General features: G+C 43.5%; 2 protein-coding genes across 3 annotated transcripts in view; both read right to left on the bottom strand.

Moving 5' to 3' along the window:
• Window positions 1-21,477, bottom strand: part of crppa (CDP-L-ribitol pyrophosphorylase A) — a 34,007-nt gene extending 12,530 nt beyond the window's left edge. The window contains exons 1-9 of one of the 2 annotated variants that reach the window (XM_053433350.1): window positions 21,100-21,477; window positions 20,088-20,379; window positions 18,307-18,456; window positions 13,613-13,717; window positions 12,576-12,621; window positions 10,874-10,971; window positions 6,812-6,883; window positions 6,589-6,681; window positions 3,970-4,092 (exon numbers count right to left, since the gene is read on the bottom strand). In XM_053433350.1, coding sequence (XP_053289325.1) covers window positions 3,970-4,092; window positions 6,589-6,681; window positions 6,812-6,883; window positions 10,874-10,971; window positions 12,576-12,621; window positions 13,613-13,717; window positions 18,307-18,456; window positions 20,088-20,379; window positions 21,100-21,329 — 1,209 coding nt within the window. In that variant the 5' untranslated portion in view covers window positions 21,330-21,477. Of the gene's footprint in view, window positions 1-3,969; window positions 4,093-6,588; window positions 6,682-6,805; window positions 6,884-10,873; window positions 10,972-12,575; window positions 12,622-13,612; window positions 13,718-18,306; window positions 18,457-20,087; window positions 20,380-21,099 lie in introns of both variants that reach the window. The other variant, XM_053433349.1, reaches the window with a different exon arrangement.
• A 1,064-nt stretch (window positions 21,478-22,541) lies between these two features.
• Window positions 22,542-25,572, bottom strand: part of sostdc1a (sclerostin domain containing 1a) — a 3,274-nt gene continuing 243 nt past the window's right edge. Inside the window, exons 1-2 of the mRNA XM_053433351.1 lie at window positions 25,550-25,572; window positions 22,542-23,544 (exon numbers count right to left, since the gene is read on the bottom strand). The exon at window positions 25,550-25,572 is cut by the window's right edge and continues 243 nt beyond it. Coding sequence (XP_053289326.1) covers window positions 23,096-23,544; window positions 25,550-25,572 — 472 coding nt within the window. The 3' untranslated portion in view covers window positions 22,542-23,095. The remainder of the gene's footprint in view (window positions 23,545-25,549) is intronic.

The following is a 25,572-nucleotide window of genomic DNA, read 5'->3' as shown; positions in this document are numbered from 1 at the left end:
GTAGCCAGGACCCTGTGCGAGGACGGATCCCATGACACTTCCTATCGCCACAGCCGACACCGATAGCGCATACCGTCACCGTTTTCACAACATCGTGTCAGTTTATGAGGATCCGGTGTCCGAATGTTCTCCGTCAACATCTTTGGACCGGTTTGAGGTTTTCGCACATTATGTGTTTTGCTCGTGGGCATTTTTCACAAGAGGTGGCAACATAAACGGAAAAGGACTCTAGAGAAGTGCTTTGATCACACGTCCCCCCCCCCCCCACACGAGACTGCACTTCATTGTCCGTGACTCCGTTTCACTCTCTCCTCTGCTGGACGCAGTCTGCCTCCTCTGAATGTTCTGAAACCGAAGTCAGACCTCACTTGAGAAAAACTCACTTTTTTATCCATGGAGACATTGCTGAAGGTCATTGGGGCGGATCGTCCCCCCCCCCCCCCCCTCCGACTTCTTTGGGATGAACGCAATTCCATGCGCTCATGCACTGTAACTGTCAAAAGGTTCAAATTCAATTAGCGAAGTGGCTGTTCCTTTCCAGGCCGGTGGGTGCGTCCAATAATTCCTCGGAGTGATAGATAATAATAAGAGGCAAGAGGCACTTAAACGCTCTCCCCAGTCGTTCTTCCCACTGGCGAGCAGTTGACAACAAGCAGTCATGTCAGAGGATGAAATCATTTAGGGAGGAACAAGAGAGGCTCTTTGTTAACGGGGGGATTCTCTTTAACAAGGCTTTGAGTGAAAAATCTGGAAGGTGCACATGGTATTGATGTAATTCCTTTTATTCTACCATCGATTGGGGATTTATGAGATATTTCAGAAATGATCAGAAAAATTCAATCTAATATTTCGGTTCCAAACCTTGAGTTTTCAACTAGTTAGAAAAGCAAGGACACAGAACTCCATCCATCCATTTTTTATACTGAATATTCTTTAAAGGGTAGCAGGAGGATCTATGGTGTTAAACATGCACGTGCAGCAAAACCGTTATGGACACTTGTGTGAGTTAGCATTTGACAAATAGCACTAGCGCTGCACACAGGTTTACAATGGAGCAACAGGGTAAAACACCAATTTGAAGATCTCCTATGTTATTACAAGGAGTGAAACTGTGGCAGGACATATTTGAATATGGTGGGCTGCCTCAGTCTATGGGAATCACTCTCTGCATGTATTTGAACTGTGGGAGGAAGTCAGAGAACCTGGAATAAACCCACACAGACACTGGGTCAACATGCAAACTCCACACAGAAAATAAAGGAGGGTATTTCATTTGAAAATTTAGTTTTTGTTAAATCTTAACTAGATTACAAACATTTATAGTAACATGCAGCTCTGAATAAAGTGTGAAATAGAAGTTCTTGTGTCCTGGCCCCTTGTCCTGGTCCACGGCAACAACGTGAACCTTCCAGTTAAATCCAGAAAAGTAAGCTTCCCATGTCTGGACAAATATTATCCTTCATAAGACACAAATCCTCCCTGATGCCCGGATAAAGCTCGACACATTTTTAACAATATTTATCTCCATGATTTCTACAGTAGATTCCTGATATTTACACAACCCACTTCTTTTTTTACAATATCAATTTGAAGACGTAGCAGAACAAGAAGTGGAGGATTTTATCAGAGGAACAACTTTTACATTTAAAACTGATCTTAGACCAGAACGCTCACAATTTATAATTTAATTCAATGAGTTTCCTATTAACTATGTTCCCATCTATTCTGCCTCAGCAGTATATATTCAGTGAGCAGCTCTCATGCATCGTTCCTCAAGGGCAGCTCACTGGTGGTGATTAGGGAGTTCGCCCATTAACATGTTATAACAGCGTCGCGGTTCAGATGTTCACAGATTATGGCTATTGTGCTTTGTTTCACCAGCGTCTGCTGTTGCCAATCATAAGCAATTATCCCACACAAACTATTTTCACAAAAATGCACCGAAGGAAAAACAAATCTAATGCTAATCTGGCCTGTAGCAGCGTTTCAGATGTTATCTGTGAGGCTGTGGTGAGTGCAGTCACTTTGGTGGATGTTTGACAAAATGATAAAGTTTCTCCGAGAGCCAGAAACAACATGGAAGAATTTTTAAGATCTCATGGAGATGATGATGATGAGGAGGAGGAGGACTAATGTTATTTTATTCTGTGGTGCAGAGGATGGTAGAAAGAAAAAAAGCTCAAAGCCACGAAGACGGATAAAAGGAAAAAGGAAATCTATAATTCACAGTGTCAAACATAAATAAACTCATTCATCAATAATGGTTAAACAGTGAATGTTGATTGCTGTCAAACTATAGACAGCAGCATAGGTATAATTATTAAATCATTTTGTCTTGGCTTCCCTTTCAAAAACATTATCAGACTTTCAAACAGAAAAACTTTTAACTGTCTTCGGATGAAACAGAACATTTCATCGAGTCTGTAAACAAACTGTAAATAAACTCATCTCCTGGGAAACAAGAGCTGTTTCAAAATCATTTGTTAAATGTCATGTTTCCATTAAAACATTAAACCAGTCCCATCCACTGACATGGAGGAGGCAGGGCTTATGACCCATACTGCAGCCACTGTTTCACTATTTGAGGAGCTGTCATGTCGTCTGTCTTCCCAGGTTTGAGTTATTCTCTCTTGTCTTGTCTGTTTTATTAGAAGCAAAGATATGAAACAAGCTTTGTGACAAATGCTCACAAACACACACTGTGCGGCCGACACAGGACGTGTTGGCAGGAACCTCGACAAGAACGAATGAGGCCATCTGGGAAGAATCATCCTCATTATAACAAAAAGGCCAACAGTCATTTATACTGGGCTGGATTCTGCTGTTCCACTGTCTCCTGGAGGACGTTTCATCACGGTGGAACACGAATCATCTCCTCTCGGCTCCCTCAGAGGAGCTGAAGCTCATTAACAGCATCTCCCGCCATAATTCTGAGAAAAACTATGACCCTCAACATGCGATAGTGGAATTAAACTCAGATGTGGGTCAGCGGCAATTGGACACGATTAAATTAAACGACACCGTGACGTCAGGGGTTCGATGCCGACTCACCGGCCACAGCGAGGACCGGGCCTCCTTCAGCTCATCGTTCACCAGGACAGAATAAAAAAGCGGCTCAAACATCCGCTCGCCCGAGGATCAGAGGTTTTCTAGCACGGACTTGTGAAGTGATCCATCCGCCAAGAAGCCTCACGTGTCACACTGCTGCAGAACATCTCCCAACACAAATCAAACCAGATGTCAAATGTTAGGCCAGCGACGCCATGAATATTCAACATTTGTCTCCGGCTCTGCCCTGCACATCTGGACGAGGAGTTGTGATTTGACACAACGGCTCTGGTAGCATGAATCCTGACATCTCTCACTGTGCAAGATGAATAATTCAAACTTTTATATAATCCTGTAATTGCCGAGCTGTCAGTGGTGGATTTCGGGGGCGACCGCATCCACCCTGAAGACTCCAGTGAGCGCTTGGCGAGGCCCGGGTGGAGGAGTCCCATGACAGCCCAGCTGAACGGTGGAGGTCCGGCCCACGCGTGTGGTGGTCGAGCTGCACGGCGCTTTTAAAAAAAAAAACCTAAAGCACCTCTGTATCCTTTTCATCCTCCTGGCATTCTGTTCAAACAACACCACATGACACACACACACACACATACACACACACACACACACACACACACATGGTGGGAGGTGAAAAGTTTATATCCTCTCCTCTAAATCACACTTGCAGCAGCCACACGTTTATTCCCTCCTGAACGACAGATAGACGCACGAACACAAACACATGCAGCCGGGCGATAAAAGACAGCTAGCTCGCCCCGGAGCGTGAAAAGAGAACGAGACCAGACACTGGAACAAAGACACTTAAAAGACATTTGCTGTTCTGTTTACTTTGGCTTTCTCTCAAATATGCAGAGCCCTGTGATCACTGCAGGAGGAAATAAAAGAAGATAAAAGGAGAAGACTCACCTCTGGCTGGTGGAGCCGGATGCCGTAGAGGAGAATATTCCTGAGCTTGGCTGCTGAGGCCACGTCCATGATTGACGCCGCTGGCTCGGGCGTCATCACCTCATCCGGACGGCACAGATGAATCTAACAAGACAAAAGGCAACACGCCCGATCAGACGCCACCGGCCACCACAGGGTTACTCCTAACAGAACTGCAATTATGTCCCTTTTATGCAGCAATTACAGCTCATCTCTAAAATACTTGGTTTAAAACATGTTAGAACTCAACAGGCTTGTTTATTTAAGGGTTGTGTTGAGGGAGGATTTGAGGAGCTCGGCTGTGTGGTTGATGCTCGGTCCTGTCGGAGGATATAATGACTCTCATTCAGTTGTAAATCTTCACGGCCTCTGTGGTTTGTTGTCAACCATTTAAACGGCGTGATCCAGACACATTGGCTCGTGTTCCCGTGTCATCCCTGAGAGCTGATTTCCATAACCGTCCCACTTATATCGAGATTTATTCACTGCAATTATTTTGTCATATTTCCTCAAATCCTGCGACAGTGAGACGTTGAGAGTCGATTCACACGAGTCGAGACATCTGCTCTGAACATGTAATTATAATACTTGGGTTTGAAAAACAATCAGATGTTTGTCGTCAGGTGACCAATGAATCACTGACGCCGACTTTGTTCCAACAACATGAATCACTTTGTTTCCACGAACAAATTGAATCATAAACTTTTTACAGCCAAACAGGTTATTAAGACAGATTGTTTTTTTCATATGCACCGACAGTGACAGTGATATTCATTGATTTACACGTGTTAACATATAGAAACTCCACGATAGAACCAATGTAGAGCTGATACAATAAGTCACTTAGTTGATTAACAGAAAAATAATCAGGATTATTTTGATGCTAGGGTAATTTCTGCTAGTTTTTAAGCAAAAATTTCAAAAATACAAAGTTTGCAGTTTATTTTGGACCTTAGACAAACTTTAAATCATCAAAGGGAGATTAAGAACAGCATTATGCCTAAAGGTTTGACTTTTTACTCATGTCTCTGGACAACCTTAGTATTTTTACTGGTTTCTTGTGAACTTTATGTCTTCATTTAATATACTTTTGAGTTTGTTTAGGCTCCAAACAGCAATTGATGACAGGTCAAGCTGGAGATACACTTGTTTTTAAATAACATATACATGTAGCTATCACGGTCGCTTGGTGCATCGGTTGTGCAGGTGGAATATTCCTGTGATGTGTGAAAACATGGCTGCTGTGTTTACTTGCTGACTTTGAGTTTCTCAGACACATGACTTTCAACCTGTCAGTCAGAAACAAGCATCCATGTAAAAACAGAATCTCCTTGAGCAGACGTCCATGATGGATTCATGAAACCTAACAACACAAGACATGAGGTGGTAATATCAACAACATGGGGTTCGGCCTTTAATGCCTTGCTCAAGGCCATGGCACCTCGTTTTCACGGGCTGTTTGAAACAGTGACCTGCATCAATGAGTCTGCCCCTCTGCCCTGGAGGCTACCACCTACCCTTCAACCTCAATCACCCCCCCCGCTGATCACAACCAGGTGATCGAACCTGTGATACATAACCAGACTCGTATGTAATCTCACTGCAGCATCGTATGAGAAAAAAGAAAAGAAAACACTCTCTGGTCCGGAGCTAAGCCACAGTGCTTATGAGCGTGAAACTCCGCGGCTGCGTCAGGTTTCTCCGAGTCACCGCTTCCCAGACTCGGTTTGTTCACGTTCGAATGTGACCATGAAATCAGGTTAGAGGCCGACAGAGGAGTCGACTGTGTGGGATCCTCTGATAGAAAACTCCTTTCTCTTCTTTCTCCTCAAACTTCTCCTGGAAGAAAGCAACTAGGTTTTATATTTTGTTTATTTATTAATTCTTTGCCTGAAGAAGTGGAAATAGAATAGAATAGAATAGAACTGGTGGGAACTGGTGCAGAGTTTTCCTCAGTTGAACCAGAGCTACATGTTTTCGCGGTGATGCTGAGTGAGACGTGTTTTGTCGTAGAGAAATCTGCAGGTTTATTTTCATCTCATTACCTGACATTGTTTTGACTCCTGCTCTGTGTGTGTTATTTGAACAGGGGTCAATTCCTCAAATTTAATAAAAGCATAAAACAGGCCTTTCACAAATATTTAAATGTTTCTCTGAGCAGATTTCAGTTTGTTTTGAGTGTTTTTTCTCGTCTCCATGTTTCTCTGGCAGCGAAGTGAAAGTTTGAACGGGGGGGGGGGGGGGCGCCCCCTGGGGAGGGGGTTCGGTTTCTAAAACAGCCACTGAGCTTCTCCAGGGACCTGAGGTGGACAACAGGTGAGGTTTCTGTAAGGAAAAGGGTCGACTCACCTGGTTCATGCTACATGCACCTCACTGAAACTCAATCTGTCCTGAGAAAGGTTGATTCAAACTGTGGAAATCCTACAGAGTCGTGTTTAACGTCTGAAAAGACACAAGGTCTGACAAAAGTGTGGCCAAACAACCACGCTGGTCTCCCAGGTGGAGAGCGTCCTCCAGAAGACTTATGGAATCAGTGCGTATCATGAATTTGGGACAGAGCTTCGTTCTTGTTAATAAAACTAAAGAAGTGTGTGAACTCACCCAGATGACGACCAGCGGGTGAAGAGGAGCTCGATTCGCTGCTTCCAAATCCACCAGTAAGGATTTCACTTCAGACAAACAGGAACCAGTAACCTGAAGACCAGGGGATAAAGAAACGTGGCTAAGAACCTTTATAGAAAAGATCAAATTTTCTTTAAAACGAGATCATGTTTTTTTTTATTTCTCAGAAAAGGTCATAATTGAAGCTGGAACTCACAGAGACCTGGATGAAGTTGAATTCCTCTGACAGATACCGGCCGTTGTCCCCGGTCAGATCTGAGACCACGTCCAGCTCCTGCAACACAGAGACACTCGGACGCTCAGTGTTCAGCTGATGTTCCGCTTGTTAAAGGACGTTGAGTGATATCACTTGAAGCAGGTGCTGCCGCGGCAGAGCAGAGACGGATCGACTCCGGTGCTCAAAAGGTCAAGAGGCTTCTGGGTTTTGTCTGAGACACTTATTCAGTCATTTGGTGTGACTGCCCCCCCCCCCCCCCGTTTTCCTGCCATGAATCATTTCAAGATTAGAGCAAAAAATAAAAAGTAAATACACTTGAGACTGTACCAGTGGGTGGTTTATTTCCATCAGCTGTAATCGGAAGCTTATTAGAACAAATGGAAGAGGTAAAAATCATTTCTGGGCTCCTTTATCCTTCTGAGCTGGCAGGAGAACTCTGCCAAATGCAAAAGCCGGGGACGCTAATCATACACAAGCCAACTTAAATTTCATTACTCTGCAAATTGAGTTGAAGGCCGACGCACGGCCAAGAATCGTAAAAGCTTTTTCGCTCACAGGAACCAGGACATTCAGGTCCTGATCGTCATCCCGTTCAGTTTCAGCTCTGGAACTCGAGTGACGAGCGGCGAGCGGCGAGAGAGCGTCTGAACGCCACGTCCGATTTACGTTCACCTTCACTGCTGCGCCTCTAATTCCAGCTTGGTACTTCGATTTCACACACGCAGCAGACAAACAGTGAAATAAACATTCACAGACTGCGTTTGGCTTTGACACACAGTTGTTCTACCCATTAAAATAACAGAGAGTAATTGAAAATGTGAAATGGCGATGGAAAACACATGTCGCTGGGTTAATTGGTCCAGAAAGATAAACCGCCCGCGGCTTCGGGAGGAAAATCATTTCAGTCCGAAATGTAGATTTGCGCAGTTTAAGAAATTTGACATGATGTAAACCAGCGTGGCCGTGAAATCCCAAAGAAGGAATGTTTATTTAAATTTAGGCACAGGACAAAGAGCCAAGAAGCTGCGAAGGCTCGACAGCCACACCACGGCCGGGACCGAGGAAAAACAAACATCAGCTCACCAGCGAGAAACCAATCTGAATTTCAGACGGGTTCAGAATGAGAACAATTCTTTGTCATTTTTAGTGACAAAGAATTTAACACTGACATTTTACTCAAATACGCAATATTTCTGTGTTTCTCTGCTACTGGGAGCCAGTGGAATTAAGCTGACATATTGGCAACTTATAAAGTTTATTGGCTGCTCCTCCTTTATGTCAAAAGGAGCTCGGAGTTGAGGTGCTTTGGGGGGGGGAGACCTGGGATAGACCCAGAACCCGCTGGGAGGACTACATATCCCATCAGGCCTGGGAACACCTCGGGATCAAACAGAGGGCGAGAGGAACATCTGGAACACCCTAATTATCCTGCTGACACCATGACCCAACCTCAGGTATGCAGCAGGCAGATGGATGGATGAACATGGACGGATGAAATTATAGAGAAGCTTGAAAAGCATAATTTCTCACTGTTAGAACCGACAAACAAAAATAAAATCTTCTTCCCCATTTGAAGTCTGACCCAGTTTCTTTGTGTCTAAATGACGGATGTGCTTCTCGATCGAGGTTAATCGTTAAAAAACTTTGTTGATACACGAGTCGGAGAACTGGTTTTGATGTGATGAACATTATCGTACTTCAAGATAAAACAGGATTAGTGATAAGAGAGAGAGAACACCTGTCTGTGTTCGGCTCTTGTTCCAAATCCACTGGTGCCAAACATCTGAATAATGGATCCTAATTATAAGAGATAGCCCCGCCCACACAAACTGGTTCCACTTGTATAAAGGAGTTGATCATTCAGTTTAATAAAACCTTTGCTATTATCGGAGGACTAGCTTTTTATTAAGGCATGAAAAGTACTGTAGAATTGTCTCAGTATTATATATTTAAGACAAAATATCTCATATTGTGATACTTCAAGCCAGGATACTTAAAATATGATTTACTAAATATGTCCTGATTGAAAGACATAAACTTTGAAACATTACTGACACACAGTTCCCTTAAATTAAAACTTCTTTCACTCAAAGATATCAGTCAGTAAATATGCAAGTTTTATCATTAAGAAGACCTTTGAATTATTCCCTGGGAAACTAGTGAGAATGTAAAAAATTTTTAAAAGTAGGTGATTCCTGGATCTTCCCCTTTGTCCAGATCCACTCCACAAAGTAACAAGCTTCTAGTTTCCTGGTGATCCAACCTGTAGTGTTCACATGTTTCTGTTTGTAGAGGTTCACTGAAGAGTCCACAGGGTTTCCTGACTCTGGGTCTGTTCTTCATGTGCTTGTGTTTCACACCCGTCACCTGTCGCTCATCTCCACTGCAGACACAGGCTGACGAATCACCCACACATGGTTTCATGTAGAGAAACGTGTCTTCCTGGCTCATCCTGACACACATATACATGTTTCCTGGGTGTAGCCGTTAAAAGGCCAAAGATGGGTGGGGGGGGTGGGGGGGGGTGCTTCAGACCATTATCTTTCTGTGTTCCAGCCTGATCCAAACAGTCCATCCTCCTTTAAACTCGCTCCAAGATCTTGTTCTTCAGAGCCGGACCGGGCCCCACAGGCAGATCAGGGTCGGCCTCTGGAGCCGTTCCCATGTGTGCTCAGGTGGCTGTTGGGGGGGGGCTGTGTGGTCTGTTTATCCGGTGCGCGTGTTTCGGAACCAGATACATCTCTTTCAGGGAATTTGGGAAGGGAAGGAGGATGGAGGGGGGGAGATGAAAGAGGAGTGGAAGTAGCGGAAGATGAAGAATCTGTGTGTGTGTGTGTGTGTGTGTGTGTGTGTGTGTGTGTGTGTGTGTGTGTAGGTGGAGGATTTGGCAGCATGTGTGTGTGTGAGAGAGGAAGACGTCCACAGTAAGAACGTGATGAAGGGATTCTTTCTGCAGGATGTTACATGAGATATAGATTCGATCCAGATTAAATCCAGATTCACACTGAAAGATAAAGTTTAAAGTTGTAAATTCCAATAAAAAAATGAATATGTCAGGAGGAGGAGGAGGTTTTCTTCTCCTTTAGAGTCTCGGAGTTGAATGTTTCTCTTCAGTCCATTTGTTCCTCAGCTGGATTTCCTAAGAACTCTTTAGATAAATAAAAAAATAAATACATTTTCTCTTGCAACCATCAGGTCAACAATCACTTTAATGTTCTAAACACATCTTTGCTCGGCAGATCAGAACCTTGTGCCTCTGATGCTTTGATTAACAACACGCTGAATATCAAAGTTTATTTCACATTCTTTTCTTCGTGGTTCTTCTTAAAGAAAGACGAGAGTTGACTGGAGGTGCTGGTTCTGTGGTTTTGCTCGAGGGAAACCCAACAGTGGTTGAGGTGAGAGAGAACACGTCCCATGTGGAACCTCTGTGTGGTCTGAGCCGTCAGATTTAATATCTCACACTGTCGCTCCGCACCGTTTTGCATATGGAGGCAATTTTCCATCGTCTATTAGGAACAATTTCACAAATTAACTGGGAGATGTTTGCAACACGGGTCGAGGACAACATGGGAATTTGATTTGCCCAAAAACGATTCAGAGGTGAAGGGGGGAGGGATGTGATCTGCGGTGGAAACTGGGAGCTCGTCAAAGTGAGACTGGAGCAAGGTGGTAGGAAGATGAGGAGGAGAAGGAGAGAGAGCTCATCGCTGAACACTCCATTCATCAAGCAGACTCCCACCATACAGGAAATAGAGCTGCCATCTGCTCTGCTGGACGAGGAGCAGCGAGAGGTGGAGGTCGGGGAGAGTGAGAATGAGGAGGAGGGAAAGCTGCAGTGTGGACGTCCCAGACAGACTCCATTAAAGCAGCCTGACCACAGATGGTGAGCCTCGCTGCCGGGCCACCCACGTGGAGCTGACACCGAGCCGGAGGCTGGACGGGAGGCGCAGGTCAGGGGACAGCGGGGAGAGGACTGAGGGAAATGAAATGGTGCGAGTGCCGAGAGTCAAGCTGCATATTGATCTGTTACAGTCACTGTCTCACCAGGTCCAGAGCGGCAGCAGCTTCCTGCAGAGCGTCAGCCAGCGTCACAGCTCCGGCTGATCCCCCCACGATCACACAGGCCGACCCAGACAGAGACTCTGGAGGAGGAAGACGTGAGATCGGTCAGAGACTCGGCTGTGAAACATTTTTAAAAACATTAAAATCGGAGATTCATGTGAGCAGCGAAAGATCCTGGACTCGAACCCAGAGCTCATCACAGCCACTGCAACACAAAACTGAGGACGTCCCTTTCACACATTCCTAAATTCAAACCGACGTGCACACACTTCCACAAGAGGAGGGCACACAGCCACGAGTGAGCCCTGCCACAAACACAAACACAGTACGCAGGTATGTGTGCACACGACAACCATGAAACACCAAACGCACACAACCTGGAAAACACTCGACAGTTTCTCAAAGTGACAGATGTGAGAACTTTCATCCACACACAATGAATTCATTCACTTCAGAGGCTCTGGGAATAATCACCGTGCACCGTGTGTCACCATCAAACAGGTATTTGTTGGCCCAGGTGCTGGTGGTGGGGGGGGAAATATAGGGCCGTGTGTTTATTTCCATTTCTCTGATTGTGATAGTCTCCCTTGTCCCGACTTGCTCTGGAGAGTATTCATCGACGGCTGCCACCATCCCTGTGCAACAACAAAGAGTTTCTGCCTCTGAATACAGTGAAGAGCAGCTCTGGTTCAATGTCGCCCATTCAGCCCCGGCCTCCACACAGAGCCGCACAAAAAACACACAAAACACTCCACTCATGTCAGAACATTGTCTCCTTCAGCCTTTCATGTACAGTTTGTCTACATACGTACATGCATGAGCTTTACTGTGGTTTCACTGCGTCAGACTAATGTAAGGTTTTATGTCCTGTGCTTGTCTTTGGTTCTGCTCTTTTTGTTTCAGTCACACAACTTGTTTGGTTTGGACATTTAGACTTTTCAGGTTAGACTGAACTTAAATATCAGGTGTGAAAGGTTCCTCAGACCTCAGATCTGGATCCGGATCCAACTGAAGAGTGAAAACACTTTTTTGATGGATCAGACTTTCGGACCAATCCCAGGAAGTAGAGACAACAGTAAACAATAGAAGAAGAAAAAGAAGCAGCTGCAGTCTTCACCTCCATCAACAAGATGTAGACCAATCAGTGTCAAGTATAGGTTGACGCAGGTGATGGCGACAGGACGTACATGTCATGGAAAATTCTTTAGTCACTAAATTACAACGTGAAACCAAAAGAAACCAGATCAAATGAAACTATGGAACAAACACATGAAGCTCAGTTCAGACGTTCATATTTGAAAACGTGTCTGAGGATGTGGTACAATGTTGTATTTAGTCCATATTTCTATTAATATTAATATCCCTCATTTGTATTATCTGTAAATATGTTTAATTAGAACCTGTCTATGTTATATAACGGTGTCTCTCCTGAATGATGTTTCTATTAAGATTAAGATTAAGAATATTATATTTGTATTGTCATTATTGTTCAAAATGCTTAGAAATTGTAAATAACTTTGTAATTCCTATTTTAGGACGACTTTGGTAACATCTGGAAAGCTCTGGCACATTTACAGTACTTCTTATTAATTACTTTGTGGCTCTAACTCTTACATAAACTCTTAAGATTTCAACGATATATAAACAGGAAATAATTCAAAGGTAAATGAAGAAGGTAACTCACCTTTGATTATGGACTCTGCAGCAGCCAAATCCCGTTTGTAGGTCACCTGAAGGACAAATGAATGTGGTTACGCTGGAGGTCAATTAAGCTTAACCATAAGAAAAACCTTCAAAAAACAAATATACAAAATATCCACCTATTGATGAATCACCAACCATCTAAATACAAAGTGTTATTTGATTTGTGCTACTCAAAGTACTAAAGTAATGACATCTGGAGTCGCTCCTTCCAGAAACATTGTCCTTCTCATGCTCCAGGTCAATAGTTCCCAGTGTCACAAGATGTTTAATAAAATTCTGCTTCACGCAAAGCTTTTCTTTAACCTTTTGCTTTTTTATTGATCTGTAAAGTTTTACTCAAATGAAACAATCTAATTAGACTTTTCCACGAACAGAATCTTTCCAGGGAACCAGGAATCTCTTCAGAAACCGACCGGGACTTTCCCGAGGCCGAGAAACCATTTCAGCAAAGTTTGCTCTGCTAATAAAAACACCACATGACTTGTTATTGTCTCTTTTGATGGAGCTGCTCTCGGCTCACGGACCCGTGTAGAGGGGTCACGGCTTTGTATTTGTCACGAGCATGAATTCAGGGTTGGTCTGGAAAACAAGTTGCTCTTTAAATCTCATTCAAATGTCGTTCTTCAACTCTTTGACCAAAACAAACACGACTCTGACCGTGGTCATTGCACCCGGGTGGAGACGGGAATCCCAAAACCTCAACACATAAAACCAAAACTGTTTTCAGGGACAGTAATGCTCAGGGTAATTAGTGTCATTTTATTGTTAGGATTTAATCGTTTAATCCCTCAGGCTTCACAACAAAGTCTTAACATTTAAACTAATTTCTACACGTTAATCCCGGATGTCACATTCACGAGATTAGGATGTTCCTCCTCTGCCAGCACCCTTCGGTTTTAATTTAACAAGCTTTCTTTGTACCCTCACGATAAATAAGTAGCAGGCGCACAGCTGCGCTCGCCAGGGTGTTACCAGATCCAGGATCCCCGACCCAAACCAGGCTGCTGGCGCGCTCACCTTCCACAGCGTTGGCGGCCCCTCGATGAGCTTGGCGTTGGTGCCACAGTACTGCAGAGCCAGATGGAGGCACTCGGTGCCAAACTCCAAGTCGGACTCGGTGCACTGCAGAGGGGACACAGAGGAGAGGCAACTGTCGGACAGTGAATTTCCATCGGAAAGCAGATAGAGCGACTGTGTTGCGTTGTGTTGCTGCGTCGAGTCCCAGTCCAACGAGGGGTTAGAGGTCCAAACTGCAACATATACAGTCTGAAGAAGTTCACCCCCTGCTCCAGCAGTGGGCGCTCACTTTTAACTTGACCTGTTGCATGCCCACTTGACCTGATCAGTAAAGTAAATCCATCAATGTAAAAGTGTTTTATTATGAGAATGGAGGACGCTAGCGGGCGAAGCCGTCCCCGACCGGAAAACCACGAAACCAAAGTAGTGGCAAGAAGCAGAGTGCGGAATTATTATGGGTTCTACACTGTAAATGGCAAAGTACAGAACACAGCTAGGGCAACTGACTTCCTCTTCAAAAATATCAAAACCCCGTCTCTCTGCGAGAAACTGCGATTGGGACAAATCAAACCTGTGGGAAACTTCTACTTGGAAAAAAAGGGACAACTCCACAAAATACACGATGAAACTCTAAAAAAGCCTTTGAGATTTTCCTTTTATTTCATCGCCATCGGGTCATATACTTCATTACATAACATTAAAATCCTGCTTTCTACAGACTTAATCCTGCAATGACCAGTACATCAAACAAAAGAAAACACTCTAAAGATCAGAGCTTCTTCTTTGAGCCAATACCTTTAAAATAGACGTTTAAAGTTTATGTCCTTAAAACATCACATCGTGCGCTGCTGAACAGATTAAGATACTTTTGGGGTTGTTCGATCTCTTGGTGCAGCAATAGAAAACCTTCTCACGTTTAAAGTTCACATTAATCTGAAGATGGATTTTGAAATTAGCTGTAATAAAGGGTCAGTTGACAATGTGGCCTCTGTTGTTGGTCCCTGAATCAATGGAAAAGTTAGGTTACTGATATTTTGTCAAAGGGTGATTGACACTGGGGAGTCAGAGGAATATTTATAACCCCTGAGATGTCATGAGGCTCATTTGGTCAGTGGCTCTTCTAACCCCTCATCCTAATGAAATGAGCCAAACGATAAAACATGTCATTCTAAAGCAGTGGTACCAGTCAGGGAGAAACAGAAGTGATAATATCAGTGTATGTGAGTTCAGTTCTCTTGTTTTAACACTTGTCTTAAGGAGTTTGGATTCAGTGAAATTAAAACCTGCTGTGAACTCACTGATCCGACTCTTTAGTTGTTTCACTTGAACTTTCTGCAGATAGTTCCTCACGTACCTCTGGACGCTCTGCATCAGGATCAGCGTCTCCACAGAACAGAAACAGGATCGGTACACGAAGCTGCCGTCACCACATTTTTCAGCAGATACATCGGAAGGATGATGTTTTCTTTGGCTGACGGACTGTTGGCCCTGTTACACTCTTATCTTCCTGAGCTGAGAGTAAGAAAGTGCACGTTGGGTTTCTCCAGGTCACAAGATATTTTCCCACATCGGGGAAAGATGGAAAGTAAGAATTGATATGTGTTCTTGTGTAACTGTGGACTTTACACAAATTGTGGTTTCTGCCTTTACAAGAAACGGTAAAAACCAAATTGTAGTTTACTGCGAGAGTTGTTCGGTTTATTTTATTCAAAGAATTATTCATCTGGGTGAAGCAACATGATCCAGGATCCTGTAATGTTTCCCTACTTATGTAAAGATTAAATATTATTACACCATTTTAAATCGAGCTGCTTTAACATCAGAGTTACACAATAATTGATTGTGTTGGCTGACTTTACAAGAGAGTTTCTGGAGAGCTGAGTTGTGTAAATATTGAAAATGAACAACTAATTATTCTAAAACATTTGAACAACTTGATTCATTGTTGTTTTTTTGTATTATTATTATCATCATTATTGTTGATTCATTTTTTACTTCTCCCAGGGGTTCGGGATGCAATTATGCTTATGTGTTGAGTAACAAATGTATATTTATGTGGTGAGTCTCATATTTACATTAATCACTTTTCCCGTGGTTTTAAAAGAAACAGTTCGACATATACGACTGGAGGAAATTACCGCCAATTCAATTTTGATGTTTTGGGGATTTTTTCTAAAGAACATGCTTGACATCGGCTGTGAGAGGGAAAAACACGTCTCTTATAATCAGCTGAATGTCACATTTTAATGGAAGTAAATAAATGTGAAGGTATGACAAATGTTTCTGGTGCAAGGACAAATCTGTGTTGGTTGAATTCCCACATAAACAGGCGGAGGAATGAGTGTGAGCCAAAGGTCTCCAGCAGCTCCAGTAGATGTTTAGCTGCTAAACGTTCCCCTGAGGTCCTCAGCTTGTTACCCAACCTGTGTGTGGCTGCTGGTTGCTGCAGAGGTTTGTCCAATAGGATCATAGGCTGAAAATAAAGATGGACGACATGACAGCTCCTTGAAAGTGAAGCCAGAAACATCTGGATCTCCCCCTGCTGGCTGGCTGCAGTACAGGTCGTAAATCGTGACTCCTCAATGATAACGGGAGGAAGTGGAGACGCGTCGTCCACCTTTATTTAGAGTCTATGACAAGAACCAGAGTAAGACAATGATTCTATGAGGATCTGTCACTATAGAAGTTTTCAGGCATGAAATCTGGAAAATGTCTGGAAGCTTTCTTACATTATGTAGCTTCTTATAAGTGTAGATTCCTCTTTTTCATCCTGAGATATATTTGTATACCTACAGTTTTGTGTCCATTCCATGTTTGAAACATCAACAGCACACCCATGCTTCTATATTCTCACATGGACTCACTCGGACATTTCCCTGGATGGTGGGAAAGGTCCTAGAAAACATCAGGAACAACTTCCTCGGCCATTTGTGTTCTCAAATACAGTGGCTCTGGAAATCTTCAGCAAAATGTCAGGACTTCAGATCAGGTGAAAGTGAAAGAAGCTTCTCACTTCACAGCCATTTAATCCATTGTTAGAATATTGACTGGAAACCCTTGAAACTAAAAAGTAGCTTCTCTAGTTTCAGTGGAAGCTGTGGGTGCATTTACGTCATCGCTGCCAACTGTGATTTATTTTCCTAATCTAAATCAAGATGAATAACTTCCCAGTTTATTGTACCGACTCACTCGTTGCTGGGAAAGCTCGGTTTGTGCAGATCTCATGGACGTTTGGATCGAGGCGATGAGCTCATTGGGTTTAAAAGACAAAGAGGAGTTCGTGCTACCTGAGATTATACCTGGGTAATATTTTATCGAGCTATAAAAGAGAGAGGGGTCTTTTATTCCAGAGACCCTGGAAACTGAAGAGAGAAATTACAGGAGGAACATGCTCTTGGTCTTGAGGTAATTTAACCTTTAGCATTTTCAGCCGGTACAAAAGCCGTCAGTGGGGACGTCCTGGATAAAGTGTCTCCCCCTTTGTCTCCTCAGCCCTGAGTTCTCCTCCACTCAATGGATGTCAAGCTGCAAATGTGAAGCTCTCAAGAGATTTTTCATGCACATGTCCTAAAGTCCTAACCTGACACTTCCCCGTCTATTGAAGGGTTGAAGAGGAGAACAACCCGGGGAGAGGGGGGGACCTTCGCTGGCGACCTCCCCGGTGACCTCCTCGGATTGTCTTCATATCTGAAACCCGACTGGCCTCCAACAGCTCGGTGCAAAATGTGAGCTCATTTTTTTCCGAAAAGGCCAAAGCCAACAAGGCTCTCAGAGCAATCTTAAGATCCCAAATGTGCCAGGAGTGAAAATAACTGCTCCAATCACCTCTCAGCTCAAAGTTTGCTGCGTTCTTCGAAAAAACGTGGCTATCGCAAGAACCATCTAATGGAGGTGAGGTTGAAAAAGCAAACTCAAAAGTGTCTGAAAAATAAATAAGGTCAACCTCCGCAACTCCAGTTTCATATTTGTTTGCGCTGCCAAGTCTCAGCAGTAAGCCCCAGCTCTGAGAGAAGGATCCACACATTTACAGCTGACATCAGCGGGTAAATTCTTTCCATTTTTTTTTTTTTCAGGTACACATTAAAACACACTCAACTTCTATTAATCCCAATCCACCTAAATGTGCCGTGTAATTTCAGAGCTCTCGCAGCGTTTTTCCAGCTTCGCCTCGTTCGTTCCACACACACACACACACACACAGACACACACACAGACACACACACAGACACACACATGTCTGCTGCAGCGTGGCACAAAGTGTGAACATGTCACGTCGTTCCCACATGCAGAAGAGGCCGAGTGAAAGCGATAGCACCCGGGCCACAAGCTGTGAAACCCTGCAGGTTCTGGCATATCAGCTGAACAATGAGGGACTGTGAAGTCCTGCTGTGATGTATGAGGAGCATGACGGCCTTTGTCATCTAAGTGGTGTAATTTTTGACGGCATAAATCTCGACCTCACTGTCATTTCTTGAGGTTTCCGAGACTGGTTTTGTAAATATTTCACACCAGCATCGAACAGCACGTTAGCAGGACTTGCATGTACTGCAAAAAATCATCAGATAACTGTCGTGCAACAATTTCAATGGCTCTGTCAGTAAGAATCATTGCATTGAGGTGTTTTATTGCACCAGATTGACACTGAACCTTTCCTCAGACAGTGAGAATCACATTGTAGTCAGTGGGCGTCCTACCCTCTGATAGGCTCGATGGATGACGCTGTACGTGAATCCCTGAGGCATCTCGCTGGCTCTGTACCGGCCTCGCTCCAGGGAGTGGTCGAGGAAACCCTCGGACGTGGTGGCTATCACGGTGGAAACAAGAGGTCGGATAGCTCCCGAGGCCTGAGAGGAGGAAAGAGGAGTCAGTTTTTAATAAGACAATCTCCTGATAGTTTAAACACAAATCATAACTTATGAACAAAGACGAGGAAATGCAGTCGAAAGTTGAATTTCTTTCAAAACTGTACAATTCAGAGAAACCATCTACTTGACTGGAGCACGCACCTCTCGCACTTCCTGCCTGGGAAAATTTTAAATTATCAACTTTCTGAGATAATATTTTCATCCCACTATAACATGATTAAAGACAGTTTCCAGGAGCAGGAAGTCAGCGAGCGTGCGCTGGGGGGGGGGGGGGGGGGGACTCAAATGAAAGGAAAGTGTGGAATGTGTTCTGTGTGTTACACATGGCAGAAAAAATCTGAATTAATCTTCTGCTCTTCGGCGCCGACAGACTTTCTGTCGTGAGCCGGGTGAAATAATGAAGACCAGGCCGCCTGCTGTGAAAGTTCATCACACACACGGAGACACACACAGACACACACACACACGCAGGTCGTGCATGCTGGTCCATGAGCTCTTTGCCTTCTTCACAATCTGTGTGACCTGCGTTCAGCGGCGTCTCCTCTCAGCTGCTGCACCTCACACATGAATCATTATCAAACTTCCCCTCCTCGGCCCAAGTGTTTTCCATTTATCACAGACGGAGTCAACACGACCACCGGGAGCAGCGGACGTGTCGATCTGATAAACAGTTTGCGAGGAGATGGAAAAGGCCGATCACCGGGAGTATTTGTCTTCTTTGGTCTGAAAGTGGAAAATCTCTACTTTGACGTGTTTTGGTGTTTGGTTTGTTTATGTTCACGCGGCACGGTGAGTCCTTGAGAGGTGAAAACTCTCTGACTCCAGCTCCTATAACTGCTGCTGAGATGATGGATTTGTTTATACTCTGTGTTGTAATTGAACTTCTCTGGTTTTTAGCTAAAAGCTCAAGAAGAAATGAAGTATGAGCCACGGCTGAGATTTGATTAAATGTGCTGTGCTCTCCAAGCATGAAGCAATACTGGCTGACTGGTTGTTTCCTTGTAGGCGCATTATAATCTTTCTGACCTGCTCCAGGAAATAGACACATCCTGCCTTCATAGGCCCCTCGAGAGGTTACACATCTTCACTTCATTTTCACTAATGGGAGCTTTTCAGATAACGTTGATTATTGACATTTTTCCCACAAACGCTTGAATGTTTGAAGTGAAAAAAGGAGCATTTCACATAATTTCTGGCAGAATATGTTTTCTTCTTGCTTCATTTTGTTGTAAAAGTAGAAGCTCTGATCTTAGCTTTTACTTTTACTTTCATCTTTCTATTTGTAATGTTCTTAAAGGTCCAAAAATAGAGACAAATTTACATTTCTCCAGCATCAGTATCTCAATAATAGTGAAACATTATTAAAAATAATATTAATACATTTAAGAAATTATTACATTTTTAGCAATATGTCAAATATTGATGCTGCAGCTTCCCACATGTAGAGATCTGAGAGTTTTACTTGTCTTGAGTTTTATTAAATTCAATATTTTGGCGTTTTAGACTATTACAGACTGGAAAATAGAGCAAAGAAGTTGCTCAATCATTTTCTGTAGTTATTGAGTCATCATCATGGCGGAATCAAAGTTCAGATCTTTTATGATACTGACCCCGTGCTCCTTAGCAGCCATGGCTATCTTGTAGAGAAAGTCCTCCTCGACAAAAGGCCGCACAGCATCGTGGATGATGACGACCTTCGGCCTCTCCTCCTCCCCCTCCTCCTCCTCCTCCTCCTCCTCCTCCTCACCCAGAGCCAGGACGCCCTTACAGATCGACCTGTGGCGAGTGGAGCCGCCTGCCACCACCCGGACCTTCCTGTGCTGGAAGCGCTGGACGATATCCATCATCAGCTCCATGTTTTCTTTGGCAACCACGACCACGACGCTCTGGATCCATGACACCCTGCAAGAAAACAACTGCTGCTTAGAAGAGGAGTGAAGACAGAACAGGAAAGGTGGAGATTACAAACATCCAGAGATTCAAACATCAATATTTTCCTCTGAGACATGATGGAGTAGCAGCAAATGACAGAAAACGTGAATACTTAGGTATTGCGTTCCTTTAATTATATCTTTTCCGAAGACCATTTTAAGCATAGACCCTACAGAGTGAGAACATTTTGTCTGGTCCTCACTCTCAATGGGTTCTTTGAGGGTTAAGATCTGGTTTAAGGGTTAGAATTAGGTTTAAGTTAGGGTTAGACATTTAGTTTGGATGGTTAAGGTAAGGGTAAGGGGCTAGGGCATGAATTATATCAATTATTGTCCTGTCCTCACTAAGATAGAAGTGTGTGTGTGTGTCTGTGTGTGTGTGTGTGTGTGTGTGTGTGTGTGTGTGTGTGTTTGCACATGTCTATATGTAGTTGTGAGGGCCACCTATCGCTCAATACCATCATTGTGAGGTCATTTTTGTTGTTCAAAGGTTAAGACTTGGTTTTAGAGTTAGACATAGGATGGTGTGAAAGTGTGAGCATCCTGCACTGACACACTCCAGTCGGTAGGGGCGCTGCTCCTGCTGTCATTATCCACCTGTATCACAAACTCTGTATATAAAACAATAACAAACCTGGATATTAATTCACTTTACGTTAAATCTTAACTTCCTGTCTTTATGAGCTCGTACCTCTCGAACGCCTGCACGGTGACGCTGATGAGCGGTCGACCCAGGACCGAGCAGAACTGTTTGGGAGTCGAGAGCCCGGTTCTCTCCCCGGTGCCGCCGGCGGGAAGGACCACAGATACCGGGAAGTCGACCCGGAGCTCACAGGGCTGCCGCTCGCTCCGCCCGGCCTCGCCGCCTGGGAAAGCCCGAGGATGTGAGGGCCCGTCCGGATCAGAGCGCTCATCCTCCATGATGATGTGGTTTGTGTCCGTGCGGTTCCCCGGGGAGAGGAGACAGGGTCAGGACGGGTCCATCACCGGCTGGAATCTATGGTTCTGATCAGGTAAACACCGCAACGTGGAGAAACGGCGCTGTCAAGGTGTGGGATTCAAACGCATATTTCCGGTGAACACTTTCAAAATAAACGTCGTTTGTGTATTGTTTCCTGCGTAAAGGGGAAACTCAATAAAAAGTGGATACTTGTTAGTGGGTCACTAATATGTCAGTTTAATATTTATCCCACAACCTATAAGAGCTAATAACTGTTTACGTTTTATTTGATTCACTTAAGTATGTACATTTAATTGCAACAAATTACTTATTCAAGCATCCTAAGCATTTATATCTGTATTGTGTCTAGCTTGACTATAACAGTCTCTAAATTGGAATGATTTATGTAAAATCTGTACGTTTCTGACTGTTAAAAAGAAATAGCAATATGAAATCTATTGAAATTGTCTTTTGCCAGGAAGGTAAGCAATCCTCCAGTGGTTTAAAATAAACTCATAAATGTATTTCTTGCCGAAATTATGTTGAAATTGCCAGAGATCAGAGCAGGAGTTGAAATTGCAGAGTTGACAACAGCTGATCTTGATTTGCAGAAAAAGAAAAGTTAAAGAAGCTGAATATCAGTTGAGTAGGTTGAAAATTCTGTTAACCGGGAAAGGGTGTAGTTTACATAATAAATGATACTTAATATTTCACACTAGGTTTAATTTTTTTTATTCTATTGTGTTTTATTCATTATATTTGCTTTAGATTCACATTTAAAGAACTCATTTCACTTCCGGTTAAGCTCAAGTGAAATCCACAAATCTGATGCATCATTAGAAAAACCATGAAAGCTGCTCCAAGTCGGCCCAATTCAGAAATCTTGTGAGATGTCAATACTACATTACGCATTTGAATAAAGATTCCAGTTTGCTGTATAAAAGAAAAAACGTACAAGATGAATCTTCGACCTTACTTTATATTGGTGTGGACTTTATGATACAGAAATAATGAAATTTTCATTTACGAGGAATTATTTCACCAGAAAAGACCATTTCTCTGATCTTCGTTCTAACTTCCTGTTTAAACAACAGACATTTGTCCTTAGTAAAAGTGATATTATATATAATATGTATATTATTCACCCTTCATCTCAACCCACCTGCAGATCAAACTCTCCACTGACAACAATACGTGATAAAAAGTTATTTATTTCAAAGTTATTACAAGAATGAACGATGAAGAAGCTTTTCCCGACTTCACCCACATACTGACGTCACGTATGTATCATGTTATATGTTGCCACAGAAAAATATATTACATCATACATCATAAATCTTACATAGTACAATTTTATACACATGGCCATACTTCAAAAGGCAAGTAAGAATTCGATATATGTACAAGTATTTACACAAGATTGTTTTTTTTAGATGTTTGGTGTCGTTTACTGGTGTTGGCATGAAATGAATATATGGGAACACAAGCACACGGCTGCATCATGGGACAATGTGGCCTTGCTCAGGGGTTCGGGGAAGCTCTGCAGACTGTGCACCCCCAGGTCTGTTCACATTGTCTTTAAGGTCAAGTCCTTAGCACGCCCCCTCGGAGCTTGGAGTGAGGAACCAGCTTCACAGCAAGTCCCAGTCAAAGATAATCCACAATGGCGAGCTCTGGATGACCTCCTCCTGCACGTGTGTGTGGATTCAGAGTCTGTGTGTGTGTGTGTGTGTGTGTGTGCCGGCTCTCAGGGTTCAGTCTCGTGCCAGTTCTCGCTCAGCCGGTTCTTCCCCAGCCTCCTCTTGCTCTTGGACTTGTGTCTGTGCAGGAGCTGCGGCGGCGACACCGCCAGCTCCTCGATCTTGTGTCCCGACTCGTTGTGCTGCCGCGAGTACCTCTTGCACCTGCAGGAGGTGACCACGGTGATCTTGTACGTTCTCGTGCTGCCGTCCTGGCACTGCAGCTGGATGCGCTGGGTGCGGGTCTTGTCGTTCACACACCGCCAGTCCTGGTTGCCGCTGCTCCGGCGACCCCAGAACTTCCTGCCGCCGGCGCCGCCGATCCAGTTCTGAAGCATCTGAGCCGGGAGGCACTCACCGGCACACACCAGCTCCTTGATGGGGTTGATGCTGGTGCAGTGGCCGTCAGAGATGTACTTGGTGGATCTCAGCTCTCTGCATCCGATTTGGCTTCGATCTGTGGAAACACAATGAAGCAGAATTGTGAGTTGTTTTCTCTGACCAAGTCCAACACGTCAACATATTCAGTCACGTCTCACGTTTGACCACAGACTGTAAATAAGATGGACGTCACATCTCCACGTCTTCCCACAACCCCCAAATTAAGCCAAAACATCCTGGATGCAGCCATCTTGTGCCGATGATGTCATTTGGAGCCAGAGTTTGTGACCAATCACGAGTCGGTGTCGGCCTGTCGTCCGTCTTTATTTACAGTCTCCAACAAAGAAAAGCAGCAAATCCTCACAGTCACATTATATTGAAACATAATAGGTCTAAATGATAATCATGAGCTACTATCCAGCTCTTTACCCTGAACATTATCCTCTATTATAGGCGATGAGCTTCTCTGCAGCCTCAGGACCCTAAAGAGCTCAGGAGCATCGTGACCTTTCTACTTCATAAAAGGAATTAAACTTGTTATTTTTCAGTGTATCAACCATTTATATACCAGGAGGATTATTTCTGAGCTGCAGGCGACATCGTGTCCCCCTGCTCCCCCCCTCTACCCCTGTAACCAGAGCTCAGCTCCATTCATACAGCTGCATACACCTCAGTGACAATGGCCCCCTCTCTGTGACAGCGTTTGAAGAATGAATAGGGGTGAGGCTCCCTCCCTCCCTCTATGTCTTACACCCCCCCACTCTCTCGCTTCCTGGGCTGCAGGGGTCACATGGTTTCCTGTGATTGACACCGTGACCACCTCGCATCCCAGCATCCAGGCGACAGCTCGCCAGGTGAAATAGTCTCTGTCAACTTTATCTGTTTTACTCTTTGTCTGCAATACTCTACTGGGATTACATTCTGCAGTGACAGGATCGTTTGTGGTATCTTAACTTTTTATCAAAATAAACTCTGTGATATTTATGAAGTTTTTGATAAACAGTTTCTCAGTGATTAAAGGGATGATAGGATTAAGTTCCTGAGACAATAAGAGGAAATGTGACGCCTACACTTGAACTTTATCAAGAGCTCTGGGCCGTCTTCGCCTTTCAATGAATGAGAACTAATTATATCAAGCAAAGAAGAACAAGTGTTTAAAAAGGTCACATGGAACAGATTCTTTTCTGCTGCTTCTCTTTTCTTAACCAGATCACAGACCCTCATTCAAAGAGCATCACTGGATTCCTCAGGATTAAAACACCAGAACTGAAAGGAGCCAATGAGAAAGCTGGCAGTAGAAACTGATTATAACCTAAAATAAAGTACCTACAAGCACAAATCATCCATTAACATCAGGTCTTCTGATGAACAAATTATTGAAACAGCAATACATAATGTGTTTCAAAACTATTTCTCATTCTCCGATGAAGAGTTTAAAACCACAACTTTAACTCAGGAGAAAAAATCTGCCCTAAAAGAAACTGTTATCACGATTATTATCGACTGATATGATTTTTTTTTAATCTTGATTTAATATTTGGGCCATATAACCCAGCCGCAGCGATATATCAAATACAATAAGAGATGCCAAGTACTTTAACCATTTATTACAACAATAATGTAATAACAAACTAATTTCTTTTTCACTTAGCTAACAAAACAAAAAATTTGTTCTGACATGTCATGACGTTTATTGCAATAATTATCGATATCAATGATTTCATTTTTTAAACTGTCATATGATTTTGGACATATTGGCAAACATGACCCAGTCTACATTGTTGTAAAGCTCTAAAACTTTAATTTCTTTTATGTTATGAAATTCTCCATCCTGGCATCAGTCTTTAAAGTTGAAAGAAACAATACTGGGACGTATATCTTGATAATTAACGATATCAATGATATCAAAACTTTTATCTGGATGTAATCTTTGGCCACATCATCCAGCTCGATGATAAACAATCATTAGATCATTAGATAACTTCTGACAGCTTCAGTAAATGTCTGAGCATCCTCTCCTCCTCTCCTTCTACTCTTCTCTTCTCTTTCCTCCTCCTCTCCTCTTCTCCTCCTCCACTCACCGTCTCTCTCCTGCGCCTCTCCG

This window comes from Pleuronectes platessa, chromosome 10 (genome assembly GCF_947347685.1).
Source record: "Pleuronectes platessa chromosome 10, fPlePla1.1, whole genome shotgun sequence".
In the NCBI taxonomy this organism is placed as follows: Eukaryota; Metazoa; Chordata; class Actinopteri; order Pleuronectiformes; family Pleuronectidae; genus Pleuronectes; species Pleuronectes platessa.
This window is presented reverse-complemented; position numbering and strand designations above follow the sequence as displayed.